The sequence below is a fragment of the Neospora caninum genome, chromosome VIII (assembly GCF_000208865.1).
Source record: "Neospora caninum Liverpool complete genome, chromosome VIII".
Lineage (NCBI taxonomy): Eukaryota > Apicomplexa > Conoidasida > Eucoccidiorida > Sarcocystidae > Neospora > Neospora caninum.
The window spans coordinates 2,749,033-2,770,087 of record NC_018395.1 but is presented as its reverse complement, the minus strand read 5'-3'; the positions used below and the strand labels follow the sequence as shown (position 1 = coordinate 2,770,087).

The 21,055-nt window shown below is 53.7% G+C and overlaps 3 protein-coding genes across 3 annotated transcripts; 1 reads left to right on the top strand and 2 right to left on the bottom strand.

The window, feature by feature from the left end:
- Positions 1-1,527: 1,527 nt before the first annotated feature.
- NCLIV_033540 (conserved hypothetical protein) lies at positions 1,528-10,929 on the bottom strand (the record flags this gene model as incomplete). The annotated part of the gene is made up of 1 exon (XM_003883550.1): positions 1,528-10,929. A coding segment is annotated over one exon (9,402 nt), but the record flags the coding sequence as incomplete, so codon positions are not given.
- Positions 10,930-13,240: 2,311 nt separating this feature from the next.
- On the top strand, positions 13,241-15,151 carry NCLIV_033530 (conserved hypothetical protein; the record flags this gene model as incomplete). Its single annotated transcript, XM_003883549.1, has 1 exon — positions 13,241-15,151. One exon carries the CDS (start codon positions 13,241-13,243, stop codon positions 15,149-15,151), a length of 1,911 nt encoding a protein of 636 aa, XP_003883598.1.
- A 1,509-nt stretch (positions 15,152-16,660) lies between these two features.
- NCLIV_033520 (putative leucine rich repeat protein) lies at positions 16,661-19,898 on the bottom strand (the record flags this gene model as incomplete). Its single annotated transcript, XM_003883548.1, has 4 exons — positions 16,661-17,015; positions 17,332-17,465; positions 18,283-18,488; positions 19,721-19,898. The coding sequence occupies 4 exons, from the start codon at positions 19,896-19,898 to the stop codon at positions 16,661-16,663; spliced, it is 873 nt and encodes a 290-aa protein (XP_003883597.1).
- Between the last annotated feature and the right edge of the window lie 1,157 nt (positions 19,899-21,055).

The window sequence follows — 21,055 nt, the reverse complement described above, 5'->3', positions numbered from 1 at the left end:
TGCGCAGAAAGGGTCCAGGATCAGCTGTACAGACTCCTGCCGAGGGCCGCTTGCTTCCACGAGTGGCGACACGCAAACCGATTTGCAGATGACTAGACACTGCCTGTGACCCGAGGATGTTGATTTGCTGATTCAGTCATTTGCTCAACTCGACTTCGCGACGTTCAGACCGTCCTTTGCCTCACGAGTAAGCTTCGGGCAGCGCACGAGCAGCCCCCTGCGCGAATCTCCGCCAGCGGCATCGCGATGTAGAAATGTAGACCTAGTCCGGTTTTTATTGGCGCGTACATCATCTACCTATTTGTCTGGATTTCGGGACTATAGAGACGTACCACCCCCACAAACAACTCGAGATACTTAGTCAGATGTATACATGTGTTCTGCCGTGGACGCGGGGATGTGCGTTATTCGAGTGCAGTCGCCGTTTCACCGGCATGTCTTTTTCTGAGACGTCGAGTCGGCACAAACCGTACAAGAACCAATTATGTCCACTAGTGATCGACGGTGATATCCGAGCGGATGTCCTTCCTGAAAAAAGAAAATGCCTCTTCAAAAGGAGGGAGAAGGTGGCATCTACGAGCACCACCGGACGTGTGAAACGCGAACAAATATCAGACAGGTCCCCTGTGCTGGAAAAACACATGACAGACACTCCAGTTTGCGGAAGGCAGGCAACTTCTTGGCTGCGGCGAAAGACTTTGGTTTTCTCGGAGGCACGGCGTGACGTTTCGAAAGTGCCCGAACCTGGCTACGCACGCGCGAAGCGCCGAGAAAGGAAAAACGAGGAAACTGGTGATGCCATATCCGTACCGTAGTTTACCGGATCCAAGTTATATTGTACTTTTCATGACCATCATGTTACGTGCATTAAGTATAGTGGTGTCCAGCGTTCCGGCGTGCAAACGCACACACGGAAACACTGCCATCAGAGACTCTTTCAAAGTGCTCAAGAGACCCGGGAATAATGCGACTTCACTGGACAGCCCCCACTTGTCTCCTCAGACGACCCTTCGTACCGGCCGTCTCAAGATAGCTTCTTTACCGGTCCTCCCGCCTCTTCCCCAAGTCGTTTTCCCCACTTTCAATTTGTGTCAGTCGCACGAGAGGATGCGGAGCCATCCGCGGCGCTGAGGGGCCTGTTACCCCCGCCTCCCTCGGCGCCGTTTCGACTCTGCCGCGGTTTCGCCTTCACCTTTGTGGGCAGAATGCCCTTCGCACCTCATGCGCTCTGTTCGCTTCAACCTCTGCCGGATTTCTTCCGTGCTTGCTCCTTTTGTGGCTTCTCGATCTCTTCTGCCATCCCGCGCGCGTCTCCGTGTCCTATGCAGAGCCAGGCAGGCTTCACATGCTTCACATTCCTCGCCTTCTGTTTTCGCCTTTTTCTTCTGTTTGGTCTTCATGTGCTGCGCCGTCTTGTGCGTATCGTTGCTCGTCTTCGGTCTCGCGCCTTTCGGACAAGCGCATGCAGTCAGCACGGACGGTCGCATCACTAGTTCTCTGCCACTGGACCCGATGCGTTGCGCCTACCTTTCGTTCAACCTCCTTCCAGAAACGGCTCCACTGCTGGGCACAGACGTTTCTTGCATGCGCCAGCCCGGACCCGTGGCTGCCGCCTCTGCTGGGCTTCATAACATGCCAAACGAGCGCGACGGGAAACCGCGAAGGAAGCGACGAGGCGCACGGATCGCCTTTGTGGGCATCCCAGACTCCGGGTAACGCATTGCGCGCGAGGCAGCCAGAAGGACACGGCTCGAACGCAAACGCGCAGATGCAGGAGGCTAAGGTTTCCGATCCGTCTGCATGCTCCGCGCGTCGTATTGGCGGTTCACCTTCGCGGACGTTGGCGCCAATTCCGATTTGCGGGGGAGACACAGGAGCACCGCGCGACAGCCGAGCGCGGATGCACGGCGCAGCAGCGCCTGCGGCCAAGTTAGCCGGCACCGCTTCGCAGGGTGACGGAGAGGAGGCAGGACACTGAGGAGAGTGCGACGCCGAAGGCGAGCTGAGAGAGCCAGGAGACGGGGTGTACGGGGCGAGAGCTGGCGAGACGGAAACGCGTGAAGCCGGAGGACAAGAACGGGACGACGCAGATGGTGAGGCAAGCGAGAACGGAGAGGAAACGGAACCGGACGCAGACACTGGAAGCGTGTGTGGAGAGCCGCAAGCGCGCGAAGGAGTGAGCGGCGCTGAGGAAGGCGACGAGACAGAATCAGGAAACGCAGACGAGAAAGAAGCAGGGGAGGTAGGCGAGATCGTCCCTGACCCACCATTGGAGATAGAAGGCCAGTCGGACACGAGAGAGGCAGGCGGGCGGGAGAAAGGAAAGAACGTTCGTCGACGTCTTCGCATTTCTAGAACTGTCACCAGACGTGCCGGCTGCGAGGGAGCCGCGCGGGAAGAAGGAGAGGAAGACCCGGGCTGCGAGAAAGGACACACAGACGAATCGGCCGACGCGACGGCGGAACCTGGGGGGTACGTACACCACATGATCGCATCGAGAGGAATATCCTGAAACGAGCAGGAGGAAGCAGCTGAAGAAAGAAGAGCCGCGATGTCTTCCGGAAGAAGTGTTTCTCTGTACATGCATCGATGGGATTGGCGCTCCACTGTGCACGCTTGGCATCTCAAGCACGGAAGGCCTCCCGTCGCTATCGAGCCTCGAAAGGTGATATGTTCCCATTCCGGCCGTATGTGGCTTCGACGTCTGCACGTCCTTGTACCCATCGCTTCGCGCGGCGTCCGTTCCTTTCCCTCTCCCCTCTGCCTTTTGGGTCGTCGTGCCTTCTCCACTTCTCCGTTTGCTGTCTCTCTTTCTCTCCGGCGGCGTTCTTCCTCGCTATGCAAATGTCGAACTCTCCTTTCTCCTCTCCACCTCGTGCACCCTGCCGGATCGGCCAAAACGTGAACGCCACCCTGCCTGTCCCGTGGGTTCTGTTTCTCAGAGGCTCTCCATGCTGGAGCGTCCTCTAGGTCTCCTCTCAAAACAGCTTGGTCCTCATCTCCGCTCTCACCCCTGTCTCCGCACTCTCCTGCTTCTCTACGGGCTCCCCTTCCTTGGCTCGCTGCCTCTGTTCCTGAGTCTCCCGTGGTGTTTCCGGTTGCGCCTCCTTCGGTCCGATCTACGTCCTCCGAGACTTCGGCTTCTTGTTCGACGACTCCCGCTGTCAGTTCCTCTTCCTCGGCCGTATCGCTTCCCTCCGAGGTCGGCTCCTCGTCGTCGCTCTCGTTCCACTCTTTCCTTCGGCTTGGCCTCTCGGCGGCGCGCGCGAGAGTCCGCACGCCTAGCCTCTCGCCTCGCAGCCGATCGCTTTCCCAGATTTCCAGTCTTGTCGCCCGTCTGGAGGGCCCTTTGGTTTCAGCAGGGAAAGTGAAGTTTCGCAGAGCCGCCTCCGCGACGGAGGTCGCCGCGCCGTCAGCCAAATCCACCGCCACCGTGGCCACGCGGTCGACACTCACTTGGGTGTCGAAGAGAGAACACGCGACTCGAAGGAGACAGAGCGGAAGCTGTGCAATGCAGAGGCTTGCCATCTTGCTCCACGAAGAACGCGAAGACGAAGACGCGAGGACCAAGCGCGAGCCTGTACACTCGGACCAGCGGAGAGAGGGCGACTCCCCAACAGCACGAGAATGACACAGACACCCTCCGGACTCGTGCACACGTGCAGCACTGACCTGAGAGCCGTGCACGGCGCGGGCGTCATTCTCCATCCTGGTTACCTCAGGGATTGGTTCCACGGCGTCTGTTCCTTCCTCTCGCCCTCGATGTATCCAGAGCGCTCGCCTCTCGCCTTGAAGGTCGTCGCTCTGCCGCCTGGAACTGGCGTCTGCGGCCTCTCTCTCTCGTCTCCCCAGCCCCGCGCCCTCCGCGTCCCCAGAGCCCCGTTCGAAGAGGCCTCCCGCCGGTGACATCCAACCCTCCAGGACTCCCTGAGACTCCACGTCGCCCCGTGTCACCTGTGGCTCGACGCCGCCCCACCATGTGAAGCTGTTAGCGCTGCCGAAGCGGCTGTCTTCTGCGGCTCCAAGCAGCTCCAGCACGACCGGTCCCGAGGCGCCGACTGCGCCGTTTTCCCTTCCCGCGGGGGAAACGAGGCTCACGCGCCCCTCGACAGCAAATGCGGCCGCCTCGAGGTGGGGCAGAACCAGCGAACACTGCGAAACCGTGCGGAGACGCACGCGGGTCAGCGCGGGGAGCGCAAATACGAGAGGAATACGAGTGGAATCGGCGAGATTTGGAGCCACAGCAGCGCGTACCGGCGCCGAAAAGGGAGACCGCCGGAGCGAGGGCGAGCGCCGCAGAGAAGTCGCAGACGCGGAAAAGGGGGAGGGAGCGAACTCCAGACAGGTGACTGCTGGAAACGGACACCCGGGGCTGGTTATCTGGTTGCTCGGTCGAAGAGACAGGAGACTCTGATTCTTTTCCTCGACACGCGAGGGAAAGGGATAGGGCAGAGAGAGTGTGACGGTCTCAACAGGTGTCGCCGGAACCGCGTCCTCGCTATCCGGCTGCTGGCCGTCCTTTCCACTCCTCTCTCTCTCGACATTTTGCGCTTGGCAGCGACCGCTCCCCGTCCCTGGCCTCAGCGCTCTATCTGCGTGGCCGGGGCTTTGCTCACATCGCGCCGACGGGTGGCGAAGAGTCACCAGACGGGCGCACTCGGTCTCCGGCACGCGTAGGGTCAAGCCTTCACACAGAAGGGTCGTCAGTGTCGACTGACTCCTCCAGATGGAGAGACAGAGGTACGGCTCGTGGGCATCCCAACAGCTTGTTTCCTGTCCGTTTTCTCCTGCTAAGGGGGACCGCAGCTCTCCTTCCCGCTGCGTTCCAGCTTCTTGCGGGAGTTCTTCGTTCTCTGGAAAGGAACGCATCTCCGCGGAGCTCGCACGCTCTGCCGCTCTTCCCCTCAATGACGCGCACTTGCCTGTGCGCTCCAAGCTCCGCTCACTCGCGCGTCCTCTCTCTTCTGCTCTGTCGGTTTGCCCTCCTCGTTCTCCGTCTCTATCTCTTTCTCTTTCCCCTTCCCGTTCTCTTTCCCGTTCCCTTTCTCTTTCCCCCTCTCGTTCTCTTTCTCTTTCCCCTTCTCGTTCTCCTTCCCTTTCCCTCTCTCGTTCCGCTTTTCTTTCTCCCTCTCGTTCCGGCTCTCGTTCTCGCTCCGCTGTGGTGGCTCCTGGTCTCTGTCGACTGCTGTTGCGTCCGTGATGTGGCGCGCGTTGAGGGAAACTGCCTCCCGCTGCAGCCTCGGTACGCACTGATCTTTCTCCATCGAAGGCCCGCGGGGAAGGGATCCCCGCCACGCGAAGTGTCTCCGTGCCGCAGAGACTGACGAATCGGAGCGCGGGAGAGACAAAAAGAGGGACGGAGGCAGGAGACCCCTCGACAGTCGCCAGTCGGGGGAGCAGAAGAACTGGGAGGCGAGCGATCTCGGCAAGGAAGAGACAATTCAGGAGTTTGAGAGAGGAATAAAAGGCCTCTAACGTGCGACTGCTGCGTGCACAGAGACACACGAGTGTGTTGAGACACGCGTGAACTGCCTTCCGACCCAAGAGGGAGGCGCCAACGGAGGACGAGGAGGCGTGAGGTGACCTCGCAGAGGGTTCGGAACCTTGAGAAAGAGACGAGGGCAGAGACGAACACGGGGAAAGCATACCACAGGAAACGGGTCTTGTGCGAGAGGCCGGCCCGAAGCGTGTCTCATCGGAGACGCATCGTCGCGAAAGGAATGAGCTGTGATCGGAAGAGCCGGCACGCCCCTGAAAACGCGAAGGCGAAGGCGGAGAGGCGGAGCGACTTGGAGAGGAAGCAACAGAAACCACAGGCGAAGGCTTCCTTAGGCGAGGGAACAGTGGCCGTTCACTGCGTTTGCGCCTTCGCTTCCCCTGCCAATGGGATCCAGTGATGCGTGTGTGTCCACGGTCTCCTCGTTCTGTTTTCTCTTCTTCAGGGTCGTCCTCTGATCCTCCAAAAGGGATATCGAGCGGGCCGAACTCGAGCCATCGCTTTCGTCTTAAAATTGAACGGCGGAAAGGAGCGATGTTCTGTTTCCTTTCCGGTCGGTCATGCCTCTCGGGTTCCTTTCGTGATTCGTCTCCAGCGCAGTGTTCTTCGTCGGATAGCCGCAGCGTTTCATCGAAAATCTGGGGCGAACCGGGTTCTTCCTGCGAAAAAAAGGCGTGCATCCTTTCATCAGAGAAGAGCGACAGCTCGCGTATGTTTCCTAGGCTGTCCATGCACTCCAGCAGCTCGGCGAGCTGCCGGGGCTCCACCCAGGCTTCCACAGAGCCTCTCCAGAATCTCAGCAAATACAAAAGTTGCTCCTTGTCTTTCTTGAACGCCTGCGCAAGATGTGTATAGCGAAAGGAGGAAAACGAAGGAGTCAACGAAGAGGATTCCGCAGACGACGGCCGCAGAAGAGCCCTTGTAGCAGGAGCGGAAGACTCGGAAGGGAGAGACAGGGAAGGTGGCGTTGCAGCGGGAGGAGCCAGGGTCGGAAAGCGTGTGTCGTCCACATCCACCATCAGAAGATTCAGATGCTGCTGAGAGGTCCCAAAGGTGGAGAGCACAGCTGAACGAAGATAGCGGCATGCTTGCAGCAGAGGAAGGAGATCGCCGCAAAGGAAGCCGCACAGAGACGCAAATGCCGTCTCGGGCAATCGAAGAAATGCCCCAGATGCCGGTGAAAACACACAAGAGGAATAAGGGGACGGACCGGAAGAAGACGAACAGGAACGAGAAGAAACTGATGCCACCAACGAAGGGCTAGGTGTTTTGCGATGCAGAAAGAGACTGTCACCGGTTGTCGTGTCTCCGTTTGGAGAGCGAAAAACTGCCTGAGGCAATCGTGCTGTGTCTACTTCTCTGGCGCATTGTTCTCTTGTGGGTACATCTCTCTGCCTCTCTTGACTCGTTTGTTCTCTCCCCTCCAGTTGTTCTAGTGGCATCGGTTGCGTTTCTTCATCTCCCGTTTCCTCGCCTGGTACACGATCGTGTTCTCTTCTCTGCCTCGCTCTCTCATCGATTTCGTCCATTCCGAGAGCGTCCCCCAGTCGTGCACTACCACCCTCTGGCCCTTCTTCGGATTCCGACCTCGCGTTTCTGTCGTCTTTGCTGTCCTCGGCCGTTCGTCGCCATCCTGTCACTCTTTCCTCGTTTCGCTTCTTGCCCTCGCGCATCCTTTCGTCGTCCGTCGGCTCGACCGGGCCTTCGTCCCTCTCGTCGCTTGCCGCTCCCGCGACTCTTCTGTAACTTTCTCTGTGGATTGTTCGCTCTTTGCGTGATTGTCCCCGGAAAGCGCCAGTTCCCCCTTCTCGCCAGGAGAGAGGCTGAAACAAAACTTTGTCTTCTTCCTCCACGATGCACTGTGGAAGGAGACGAAGCAGACGTCTTCCAGCTCCAGGGCGATAGGTGAAGTACATTTGCAGGGCCCGAATGAGAGTCTGAGGGCCTCCATAGACACCTGGAGGCAACGGTGCGTCTCTCGCGCTCTCTCGCCGTTCGACGCTGTCCATGGAAGATGCAGACGACGAATCCGCTGACCCTGGCGAAGATGAAGGGAGCGCCGTAGAGGAAGGTGAGGGCTGCGATCCAGATGAAGACGAAGAAGAAGAGGGAGAAGAAGAAGGAGAGGGAGAGGGAGAGGGAGAGGGAGAAGAAGAGGGAGAAGATGCAGACGAGGAAAAGGTCGAAACTGAACAGGGGAGAGCTGGAAAAGGGTGGCGGCGGACGACCGGATACGAGTGAAAGACGAAGGAAGAGGGCGGGGCGGTGCAAGCGTCGGCTGCGCCTGCGTCATCCTGTTGGAATGGAAAGGATGAACAGGCAGAGGACGGAGACTCAAAGGGCGACGCCTCCGCTTCAGAGAAAGATAGGGGCGCAAGAAGGACGCGGAGGAAAAGACAGACAAGCCGCTTTGACTGCAGCAGGAGATGAAGCAGCGCTCTCTGCTGCTGCGTCAATCTCCCAAGCCTGAATCGGTCGTGGCCCTTCAGCAAAACACCAACTGGATCCCCGACACTGCTTGCCTGGTGCCAGATTCGCGGAAGTGTCCTCGTGGCCGGTGTATGTACCTCTGGGGAAACTGGAGCGACTTTGGCGGCTCTGGATCTCGCTGCTCCAGAACGGCGAACGCGACAGCCCACAGCAAACGAAGGCGCTTGAGGAGACAGTGTGTATGAAGCAGGGGAGGCTGACTGTGAGAACGAAACTTGCGTCTGTTGATCCACTTTCAAACTGGGCAGGCTCATAGCAGCTGCGACGGCTCGACGGTGTCCTTTGCTGGAGAGAGTACGGGGCAGCTGAAGTGGAAAGACCGGAGAAGCGACAGAGGCAGACGAAGGCAGAGACGAAGGCGACGAGAGCGACGGAGACGGACAGCCGCCCCTTCTGGGGGAGGTTGGACATAAGGAGGGGCAAGACGAACACGGTTGAGTTATACCTCCGTTTGTCTCCTCAGGTGCCCGTGGCAGTCGCTGAATAGCCGTCACAGCCAGCAATCTCGGAGTTCGAGAGATGCCTGCTTTGCGGTTTTTCCTCGTCGCCTTCTTCTGCCACAGTCTCGCTTGAGAACTGTGAGAAGGCCCCGCCGACCAGGAAGAAAATGCAGCCTCTTCATTTGTTTCTACTCGTGGTGCTCTTGGGTATCGAAGTCCCCTTCTCGCCTTGTCGAGCTGTTCGTGGCGCGTCTCTGTTCTTCGTCGGCCTTCCGGGCTCTCATCCTTTTTCCCTCTTCTTTCGTATCCGCTTTCGTCGTTTGGTCTTGTCACTCCCCTTTTTTCAAGGTGGTGTCGTTCTTCGAAAGGAAAATAGTTTTCCTCCTTGCGTCTGGGGTCGCTCTTTTCTGTAGACCTCTGTGCTGTTCCTCGCTTGCCCACGCTTTTTCGCCGCAGCAGATTTTCTCCTATTTGAGACCCCGGGGAACGGCCAGCACCAGCTGACGCCTGTGGACGGGCGCACGGCGCCTCTGTCGCGAAAGGCCAATAGCACATTTGTCGGCGAAGCTGCTTCATGCGCTTCATGAGAAACGTTAGATGAAGGCAGAGTCGCCTGACCCACTGTGTGTTTCCTGAGACGAGTCGGGGGGGATATCTGCTGCTGTTGAAGAGCAAGCATAGGCCGCAGCTCAGCGCATCGATCAGGTCGCAGCACGCAGACGACAAAGGCCGCCTAGAAGACGACAGCAGAGAGGAGAGACTCGTGCGTGCACCCGTCACCTGTCTCGAAGACACCGGGTGTGGAACGACGGCGGATGATCCCTTTCGAGACGGGACAGGAGACGAAAAGGCGCGAGGCACGGCCGCCGAAGGCACCGCACAGGAGGAAGGGAAAGAGACCCGTCGGTGGTGGGGCACTGAAGGCAAGAGCGAGGACGGGGAAGACGGCGGAGGTGAATGAGGCATGGACGGACAAGAAAGTCCAGAAGAGGTTGGCTGAGAAGGAGCTGATTGAGAACCTGGAGAGCATGCCAGATATTCATTTTCACTGGACAAGCAAAACAAATCCGTTCCCAGAATGTCGTCCCTTGCCTTCACGGCAGATGAAGCCCCGTGCGGAGCGGAGGTATGTTGAAGCCCCACTTCTCCTGTGTGTTCAGTTTCCTTCTTGGCCTTTGCCCCGTCACCGGAAGGAGGCTGCTGTCTTTCACTCTTGCGTGTGGTGCGTAGGCCTGGGGCCGTTGTGTCAGTTGTGGATCTCGTTGGCTTCCTTCCACTGGCGATCCCAAGGTCGGCACTTTGACTTCGAGGCATGTGTTGCTTCATGGGGCATGTTACGATCGACGCCTCAATGGCTGTTGACGCATGCGCTACAGTCTTCCTCATTTGCGGGTTTCGCAGAGTGTCTCCCGCTAGGTTTGTTTCTGAAGAAGGAGACGGTCCTCGCCTACTCTGCCTGCACGCCGTTCCCAAGTCCTCTGCAGCTGCGTCCGTCTCATCACTTTTGTCCTTTACAGTATCCATGGATTCTTCATTTCGCGCCGAAGAAGTGGCGGCATCCACGTTCTCTTGCTCGCTTGTCTTTCTCTTGTGTGGACGCACACTGGTCTCTTCTTCTTCTTGCTTTCGCTTGCGGGAGCAGCGCTGACGCGAAGAGGAAGATTGTGGGCACGCAAGACAAAGCTGGTGTTTTCTACCGAGGCGTCTTCTGGTGGCCCGAGATACGCGGGCACTCCAGGATGTATCTATGGTGGTCTGCACAGCTTCAGTCACGTGTTTTCGTAACCGCTTCAGCACAGCAAGCGCCAGCTCATCAAATGCTTCAACTGGATTGGGGAATCGTTTTTCGACACCATCCTGAGAGAAGAGGGGCTTCCCTAATTGAGCCGCGACGCCTGACGATTCGCTTCCGTCTGAAATAAAGAGAGAGTCGCCACCGCTATCCTCGGAGCGTCGAATGCGCACAGACTGTCCAGTACGTTCCGCGGCGGCAAGCTCTCGAAGAAGCTCGGGAACATCTTCGACTGTTCTATTCGACCTTGGCGAAACAGGCGCAATATCAATACGGTCGCGATGTTCAAAAGAATGAGCAAGCTGTGTTTTGGAGCAGTTATCGCGGTTGCCAGTTTGTTGGAATGGCAGCACTTCTTGTCCGCAGTGATCGGGGCCTGGCGTGAACTGCAACGTATTTTGAGATCGCCCATTGTGTCTGTTTGATAGCGGTCGTCTCGGCATATGAACCTCTGCTCGCCTGCATGTGACACGGCTCGAGTGATCATCGGCGGAAGACCACTCGAGAGCAGTAAGGAGATGGGCACGAACAATCGGGTAGTGCAACCTAAAGCAGCGCAGGAAGTGGGAGCACGGAGAAGCGAGAGACGGCTGCGGATATATGACCGGATCCAGAAACACTCGCGTTTCTGGTGAGGCGCAAGGAACAGTGTAAAGGAGAGGAGACGGACAGGGAAATTTGTCGGCCTCCTGTTCGGAGCTGAAAGACATAGGCGAAACGCCTGTTTGGCCAAACGACATCTTGCTTTCCAGGGTGAATTTTGCACGGTTCTGCAGTTCGTGATAAATGGGAACATGCCTCTTCCCTAGTGCTCTGTGTAAACGTTATCCGTACGGGACAAGAATGGCAGGGGAAGTTCCATGCATTTCCCAATTGATTCTCCCCAGCTAGAGAAGCAGGGTCTCCATCCCCCTCCATGCTCTCACAACGGAAATAGTCCTCTGCTGGGCACCTCTTAAAACTCAACGAAGACGACTTGGGAGTTTTGGGCGAAAACTGCTACACTACAAGTGTGTTCGCGAGAGACCCTTCGATTCCGAAAGACATTGGGATACGGTAGGGACGATACAAGTGAAGACGTTAACCGTTGTAACAAGCCAAAATACATCCGACAGCAGCACGTTGAGATGCAAATATGTGAGCGAATTCGATGAAGCGATCGGTTCTCTATCCAGGTACCCAAACATAGAACGCACAACACTGAGGTTTGGAAGTCATAGCTATGTGGTGAATAAGAGGGGAGACAAGAAACACGATAACTCAACAAACGCTTGCGGTATCCATCCGAATGCTATAGTAGAGAGGATGACTTCCCTCAGTGAATTCGAGGGGTGAAGAAATCGAATCCCGAAAAAACCGGACAAGTAAAATGCACGTAGGGGGATCAAAAGCGAACCTGACACTGGAATATTGACTTGAGTTAAAGGGGCCTCAGATATTCTTTTTCTTTAGCCCATCAGTAGAGACAATGTCTCGGACAACTGACTGCAAACACTAAGCAGCAATTCCTTTAGAGAAATGCGCGCGCATATCCGAAAAGGGTGACAGCGAAGTCTTTCCCTTCTGTTTCCTTCACACGGACGGCGCAAGGGAAAAAGCATGCGACCCATAAATATATGGGTTACTGTGGACGCGGGCAAGTCCCATCTTCAGTGAGACGCAGTTGGGAGGCTAGTGGTCACTACCACTACTACACGAAACAGGGTATTTCACCGGGACTGACCCTCCGGTTTCCACTGTCTTCAGACTTACGTCAGTTTCCTCTTCGCCACCCGCAGGGTTCTTGGGTCGCTCTGGAGTATACGAAGGGTTCCGCCCAGCAGACACGGCTGATCGCATACTTCACCTAGACCCCGCAAGGAATTAGTATTCTGTGCTTCCTGTTACGCCTTCCTAACGGTACTTCCGTTCTCTTCAGAAAGCCACTCTAAACCGCGTTGTTGCCGAGGAGGGAATTCCACTAGAGCTGAGCAGACGAACTGGGGCTTCGAACAGATACAGAGGTCATGGAAGATGAATGGAGCAACCCACATTGTTTTGTTTGCTTGCAAATTGACGCTGGGCAGAAATGTAACCCCGAGCTAGAGTCGAATGCAACTGTACACGCTGCATTCCAATCGTATTAGGAATCTGTGGAGAGATATGTATGTGCTCTTGAGATGAAACACTGGTGTTAGGGACGAGGCAGAAACACCCCGGCTTTTCTTGATGTCAGCGGCCAAACATACAGAAAAGAGTAAGAGTGCAAAAGGAGAGCGCTTTAGTGACTCAGTTTCTTTCGCGCGCTGGTGGATAAGCTCCTGTGTCCCCCTCATATACAGATGCGGTCAAATCTGCTGCTTCAATGTGTTTTTAAGCAATTGGCTGTTTTGCGGGGTGTTTTTGACAAGTTGGAGCTGGAGGGGCTGAATTGCTACAATTTCTTCGGATCCCGTTCCTATATCGACTGCTGCGCGTGTCAGTGATTTTCACACTGGAAACTTCAGCTGATTTTGGTTGAGCAACAAGGGGTGCTAGAGAAAAAGACACGCAAACGTAGACAGGACAGAAATTAACTCCATGGGTGCCCTTGGGTTCTCAAGACTAATTCAGGTCCCATCCCTTACCCCTTGCTCTGTGCTCCCGAGAAGGTCGCGATTTTGAGGTTTGCAAAGCTGCTTTGTTGTTTTTGTCTTGAGTACACGAACGCCTAAAGTGGAGTCAAGCCTCATCTACTTTGACCCCACATTTCCCATGAACAAGCTGTCTTAGGAATTTTTTCGCTTCTGGGTTTCTCTCTTCCTGCCTTCCTTTTTGCTTTCTGTCTGGTCACCGTTGACTACTTCACGAGGAATGCATGTTTTTTCTCGCCACACGTTTGTCTTAGCGTTTGTCCAGTGGAAGCTACAATTCGCTTCGTTCGTGTTTTGTGTCTCCCTCATACGGTCTTCAACCCCTTCGGATGTCCAAGCAGTGACATCCGCAACGGTGTGTCTCTGGCTTCGTTGAATTTCCTTCGACTTCTGTTGCCCGGTTGGTGTGATGCCGCCGTCTCCTGACAGTAACACCGAGCCACCTCCGGAAGGGACAACTCGCAGTTGTTCAAAACGTGGCAACAGTACGATCTGCAACCTAGACGCGGAAAAGTTGACGAGTGTGTCTCGTCGTGCCTATGCTAGTTTGCCGTCGAGAGCGGAACATGAAAGTCTTTCTACTTCATCGAAATCCGTTCAGAATGGCGGGGATTATGACGTCGAGTGGCATGGATTTCGGGATTCGAGTGTGCAAAGACTAGCAGAGGACGCGAAAATTTCCCAGGGCCCCCGAACGACACGCGATCGGTTAAATATCCCAAGGGTAGATAGCCCCACCGTCCTCAATAGGTTGATCCATCCTTGTGTGAAACGCAAAGCAGACAGGAGTGGCACTCAGAACAACAGTAGCGAAGATACAGTTTGGCTACTTGGGTCGAGGAGCGAAAAGCAAAGTCTGTCTCCCCTGTCACAGAAAGAGGCCGTTTATTTGGTGATTGACAACGATGTTGTGCCTGTCAACGCCCGTGATCTGGCGCTTCGATGGTCATGGGTTTTCCGCGGTCTCCACTGTTTGCCCATGTGGAGGGAAAATCGCCCCTTAATTCAGGGTTGGATTTGGAAATTGAAGAAGAAATCAGATTCACTGTCTTTCTCATTGGCGCTGGCAACACGAGCGAGCAGAATCCCGTACGTTGGTCGCCACTTGGTTGCGAACAAACGGTTCATAACCATCGACATCGAGAATCGCGTGTTCTACTACCGTAAAGGCAACCGAAACTATAGCATGCCATTTTATTTTAATGATATTGTTTCTGTTGATGTATGTGAGCTAACATGGGCGAAGGAGTTCGGTTTTTGTGGCATTCACCTCCGCAGCGACACGCTAGAAAGAAGTGTTTGTTTCTGTGTCAAAACAAAGACAGCGTTCCACACTTGGCTCTATGCTTTCCTCCTTGTGTGGAATACCAGAAATGTTCTTCCGTATCCTATGCTTCCGCATGGAGGTGACGGTGATCGTGGTACCATTCTGAACACCTCCGGTGACTTTGTGTGCCACAGACTGTCCCCATCGTTTGATTGTACGTCGTCGACGCAGAGGACGAGCTCAGGTGATAGACGAAAAAAGGGCAGAAAGTGGGGAATAAGTCGGATATTCGTGAAGTTCTGGCGAGTATCTGTTTCTACTATCTTCACGACGAAGTCACAAGAAAATAAGCGAACGCAAGATGCCGCATGTTCAGAAGACTTCTTGGCTGAACATGGTCCTGAAAGGAAGCAAATAAGTTCCTGCAAGAAGTTCACAGTCAATGAACATCGCACACACCGGCCACCATTTATAGCTGTAAGTGAGGAGACAACGCCTTCAACGCTTTCAGTGAAGTCGAGGAGAGTTTTGTGTGACGTGTCCTGTTTTTGCACCCCTGCCCCGACGGGCCTTAAAAGTATCCGGTCACTGGAGGTGCTTGACGAGGAACATTTGAAGGAGAAGTTGAGAAAATCGACCCGGCCTTTGATTGATACTTGGCTTCAGAATGGTTCCCATCTTTTGCCCGGTTTCTTAGATTCAATTGCCTGTGAGCAGCGACATTTTCCACTCCCTAGGTTTTGGTCGCCGTTTTCGCGGCAGAAACGAAATGAGACAGTACATTTGACAGACGCTCACCCTGAGTTTTCGAGGGGAAGTCTCAATAGCTATAAAGGCGAAACGCAGCTAGAGGAAGGCATAGCGGAGGGAGAAAGTGCAGGCAAGAGAGGTTGTCGGGGCATGTGCTTGTTGCATGACTATATACACGTTTGTGCGTGTTTGCCCCAGCTGTCCTGGTCAGATATCTCCAGTAATCAAAAGGATTCAGTGAATAGTGTAGAGACAAACGATGAATCGTTTACCGAGCCGAGTCGTGATTCGTTCTTGTCTTGAATGGAAGCCACCGCAAGCACCCTTCCAACTGGGGAGATTTCGCAAGACCAGAGCGATGGCACTGGTGATTTCAATCTCTTTCTAACACCTGCGGAATCGGACGACTCATGGATCACTTCAGTTGAAAATTAGCGAATGGCAATGGAGTGGTTTTCACTCATTGAAACCACCCGTTTGACTTACGGTTCCCAGGCAACTCGACAAGAAAACGATTGCCAAATGTCCTCATTGTAGGGAGGCAATTGTATGAAACTGGGGGCCCTGCGTAGGCGTAGGGAAGTTTTGGGACAATGCACGCCGTCACTTCCCGGTGGCACTTACTCGAACAGCGACTATCGCCGTTTTCCAAGTGATTCTGTACAGTCTTATTTCCGGCAAACAAACTTCGTGCGTCCGGACATGTGGGCATCGCAGTCTGCTGAAAACAACGGGAGAAGAGCGCTTGTATGCGAGTGTATCAACCTGTATGGTGCGAGTCAGCGATTGGAAAACTGGGGTCATCGCCCTCGCGCGCCTCCGCCTTCCCATTCTGACGCCCGTCGGGAGCTTGCTCGTCGTGTGTTCCTATCCAGTTCATGTAGTCACCGAAGCGTTCATCCCTATGTAGGAGTATGATGTGTTGTTCCGAATAAGAACTGCCGGTGTACCGCGTCGTGTTCGCTATTTTTGCAGTAGTGGAAGAAACGTGGCTCGAAACCCGGGAAGCATGGCCCCATGTCAGCCCTGTTCGGCGTACTGGTTACCGCCGACGATTGAAACAGTGTACACGGTGAACGAACCCGACCACAGCTCTGTATCTGGATGGGCCCACTCCGTACGTTTATATAGGTAGACGTGCATAGACACGCTGTCAGGAACGCGTGCGCGGTTCCTTGGACGTATATAGGTGTGTATATACGAAGTCCCATATCGTCTTCTGCGCAACCAACTCAAGTAATTGCGTATACTTTGACACGAATTATAGATGCTGGCCTCCAATGCGATGGATCGCGCCGAGAACCCGAAATTGTTTTGCGTATATGTACATCCACTGCTCATATACGTATGAACAGTCATGCGGCAAATCCAGGGTCCAATTGTAGAGTTTACCCGAGGCAGGGAATCCACTACGCGCACACCATCCACTATTTTTCAATCGAGAAAGTAAGACACTGAGGAGCCCTAATGACGCATGGGGTGTTAACGCGCCCCGGCACTCAACGCTGTGTTACGAATCCGGTGCTCTAGAGGGCGTCTTTCCACGGCAAAGGACTTTCTCTTTCGCGTCTCAGTTCATACATAAGCCATTCGCACTCTTTCTATCTTCTTCGGCACTGTGATGCTGCTGTCTTGTGAGACCGAGTATATTGGCCCGTGGGCCCAATAGGGTGTCGACGATGAGCCAGCCCCGTATAGTGTTTATGTGTGGCAGCGTCGCTGCGGCCGTACTCCCCACGTCTGAATCCGTTGCTTGACCTTCAGAACTGTGTGATGGCTCGTTTCCATCTCCTTTGTATTACGACTACAGCCCTAGTCCAGTGCGTCAAAGTTAACCTCATTTCGGAGCGCATTTCGTTCACGAGGAGTATCGCCGTCGTCTGCCTCGCTGGGATGTGGCCCCTCCAATTCGGAGCAGTTTGGCAGCTGGTCTGTGTTTGGGATGGAACCGACGTCGTCGGACTCTTCCTTGCCCTTTTGGTGTTCACAGTCTGAGGATACGTCTTCTCCAGCGTTACCCTGACTCGTCGCAATGCTGCCGCTTTCATCTGGAAGGCTCTCAGCCAGACTAGGCACAAGGGGACTCTGGTCAGTTGTCGGAGTGTCTGTCGCAGGCGTGTTCAGGGGAAAGGAAGGCGCTTCTAGATCTGGAAGCGTTTGCGTCTCGCTACCAAGACGATCGAAAGCAAGATTACGTGCGTTTCGTGCAGCATATCCTTCCCTCAGCGCACGCGCAGTTTCTTCCAATCCACGACCACTTTCATTCTGAGGAAGGCGGGGCCGCGTTGAATCGAACCTGATCCTCAACGTAAAGACAATCGAAAGACGAAATGTGAGTGCCGAGAAAAGTCGAGGTTCATTATGCAGAACACACGGGACCTGTTTGCTTCGCCAACGATTCTCAAAATGTGGTAGCACGGCTACACTCTCGAGTTTGACATCTAGACGCTTTTGGAGTGCCCTGGATTCACATTGTGACATACCGATTTCGTTCTACGTTTTCCAAGTGGTTATGTAAATCGTCGTCCTCTCGATCTTCTGCCCTCATGTCCAGCATCTCCCTTCGTTGGAGTTGTGCATCTTCAATCAGCTTCATGAAAGCTTCAAAGGCAAAAGACTAACAAAGAAACAAACTAGTTGCAGTACCGTACACTAATTCTTGAATTTTTTCGGACCCATTTTTTGCGCGATCCGGACTGTCGGGTTATGCAACCTAGAATGAAAATACATTCCAAGAGACACGTGTCCAAACGGAACAGACCTAGGCGGAAACTGCGCATGCTCGGCTTCATCTAGAGATAAAATGCTTCGCCTGGGACCTGCATTTTTGCGTGAAACGGTGAAGCTGTGACAGCATCTGTGCTTCTAAGATAGGCGGTGTTACCTCGTTATCTCTACAACTCCAGGAGACTTGGGTGCGAAAGCTCTTTCAGCTTATTTCAGCACAACCTACCCAGTCGGCTTCTCTCATGGGCTGCCTCTTTTTCTTGGCGAATTTTGTTTCTTTCCTCTCTTTCTTGTTCGACTCCCCCATGGGCAAAGGCGGTCGCACATCGGCGTTCCTCTGTGAAAACAGGTCGGTCGTCGAGATATGTCAAGCCTTTTAGCGTCACAATGACCGTTTTCCTGTAATTCTGTATATGTCGAACCTGCAAACCAACGCTCCGGTACTTTTCGCTGGCGTGAGCGACGATATGTAATATATCTGTCGACATTACTGTTTATTTATTAACCTTGATGCTCTACGTGCGTCTAACCAACAATGCATGGTTAGCCTAGACGTTCGTCGAGATACCTGCAGTTTCCCTCTATGTGTAGACGTCCGTGCAAGCATAATTGTAAAAATATGCATTTCCTTTCACCATACTACCAACTGCGACGTCTGTTGCAGTGAACATGTGGCCGTTGACCCTTCTTAACTTCCCACCTCTTACCACGGGATTCCCCTTCAGATAGAGAACCTTCAGATGTGGAAGTTGGGTGAGGACCTCAAATACGATAGCAGGATCTTCGATTTGGTTGTTAGACAGGTCTAGAACTGTCAAGGCCTTCAGACTTGCAAGATTGTCGAAATCGTGTCTTCCATTGCGGCCGATATAGTTCTTTTCCAGTTGAAGCGTTCTAAGACAGGGATTCTTCCCTGTGTAACGCAGCCATGCAAACAAAAAAAACTCGACAAATTTGGCATCATCTCGTACATTCAGAGGCATGCATGAAAATGAATATTGAACCCTGCAGAGAACGACTCATATGATTAATTTACACATACGTACACTGTGTGTCCTCCCATGTGTTTTTTGGATTCAGTTGGGTATGTAGGTAGGACGGCAGAATCCACAGAAATATACATTCTTATTTTTGCAGGCATAAGGTAACCGAATTCGTACTTCACATCCCTCTGCCAACTCAGAAGCAACGTCTCTACAAGCTAAAAAAACACACTAGAATTCTTCATCTCTTTCCAACGGTGAGTGCGGACCCAAGTTTTCGACTGTTTCGATCAAGTTGCTAGAAAGATTCAGCGTCTGGAGTTCAGAGAGATTCTCAAGGTTCTCGATTTTTCTGATACAGTTCTCTTGCAAATAGCTGCAAGCAACAGAAGAACACCAGCAAAAGTGAGTGGATATACTTGAATCTGGCGACCTCTGCGTGAGTTTCTCTTGTAGCTTCAGGTGCCGACCACTGCGCAGCAGGCTTGCTGGTCCAGATGTGGCAGTAAGGACAACACTCTCGTGGCGTCTACACAGATATCGATCTTTCTCTCTATCCGTTTATCTACCTATCCATATCCTTGTAAATATAGAGAGGCGAAGAAACAAATACATGGATACGAGAGAGCTAGATATTCCAGATCTCGGCTCTTGCGTCCTGTGCCCTGCCTGACAGAGAACGGAGACGCGTGCAGGTGTCAAGGCCTTCAATCTTTCCAAAGGCTGCAGAGACAACATAAAGACAAGCACCTCGGATGCTGTGACATGGTGCACGCTGTCGTGCTGAGGTGCAGAAAATAAGAGGGGAGACTTTAACACGATTTTCCACGGAGCCGGTCTCCGGGAACGAAATCCTCGGAAATGCAGGGGGCCGGCAATCGCCGGAGACTGCCTTTTTTATGACGAAGGTGACCAATCGTCTCCCACCCATGAGGATCTAGAGCACACTGTCTCGTCTCCTTGCTGCTCTTTTTCTTATGGATTCTGTTCTTCCATGTCTCTTCCTTGTCCGCTGGTTTCATCACCACCTGCGTTGTCCGCATCGTTCCTTACATCTTCTGGTTACCGCCTTTCCTCTTCTGTTTTGGCCGCTCCTTTCCGTCTCTACTGTCGTAAACGGTGTGTGAGTATCGTACGTGCGTGGCGCCCTTATCGCCCTCACCGTTGGTCTCAGCATGAAGCGTCCTGAGCCCGGTGAATTCTTCCAGGGCTTCCAACTTTCGGTAGCCTTTGAAATGAAGAAAGAGCACGTCATTCAACTCAGGAGTTGAGTAGTAGTTTCGGTCGTTCCTCAAGAGCTTCTTCAGCTCCTGCTTGCACAAAACGGCTCCAGTAGCCATCGTAGTTTCTATAAGCGTTTGACAAGGAGTCCTCCAAAGACTGCTGATAATTATTTGAGCTCCAGAGCATATGCTGTTTCTGGCTGGGTACAGGAAGTGAGGCACAACGTCGGAGAGAGGAACAGAAAGGAAGATAAGGGAAGAGAGACAGATGTTTGAAATGCTCCGTTCGAGCTACAACAGTAAGCCGCAAAAAGGCGGCGAAACCTTGATTCCCCTCTGATTCCTCCGGGTAGGTAAAAGCTAGAGAAGGCGCCACATCTGTGTGGAATCCAGCGATACGGTTCTTCTAAGTCAAGCAGGGCACCAACGTACTATCCCCGGCCTTAAACGGCAAAGTTCTGTTCCTTCGCACTTTTTGTGTCAACTGGAACTCATCCAACGATATGCCTGCGTTGGTGCGACAGGGTTTCCGTGACACTCTGTCAGACGTTTCCGGAAATTTGCGAAGGGAAGGAAATTTTCGCGGGCACACGAACACCGTAAAATCGCTTGCATTTACGCAATTAAAGCCCCAAATACATTTTGTGCACCGGGGGAAAAGTGCAGGACTGTGCATGCTTGCCCGGTGCCATGCTGTCGAACCCCCAGGGTTGCCTACGGGCGACAAAAGCATAATGGGGACTTTTGCGAAGTACGACGGAAGCTTGAGGAAAGCTGAAGGAACGCACGGGCAAATGGAGAAACGGACGTTAAACAACGGGGGCATAAACGCACCTCTACGGGCTCCACGTTTTCCTGCAGACTCTTGCAAGTGTGGATTTCCCTGAATCTTGATCTCTACCAAGAAAGTGTCTTGTTAAGCTAGCAACAGCACGCAAGATGTGAAGTCCCACAAGTGTGCCAGCAACTAACAAAGAGAATACCAAAGAGTATTGGCAACGGGACCAACCGCTGATTTGCGGCATACCCCGCACAAAGGGCGCGCTGGTTTAGTAAGTCAAAGTTTAGCCGGGAAGTCAGCGTCTAAAATATATAACCGAGTATCAAGTACCTAACCAGTTAAAGATTTTAGTACCTGTAGGAATAGCAATCATAATTGTCATAGCCTCGGCAGGCACGAATGTCGCACTACGTCGCCGGCGACAGAGAGGTTTCTCCTCTGAGCCCATATGAAAACGTATCTCACAATTGAGAGAGCGAACCGGTGATTGACA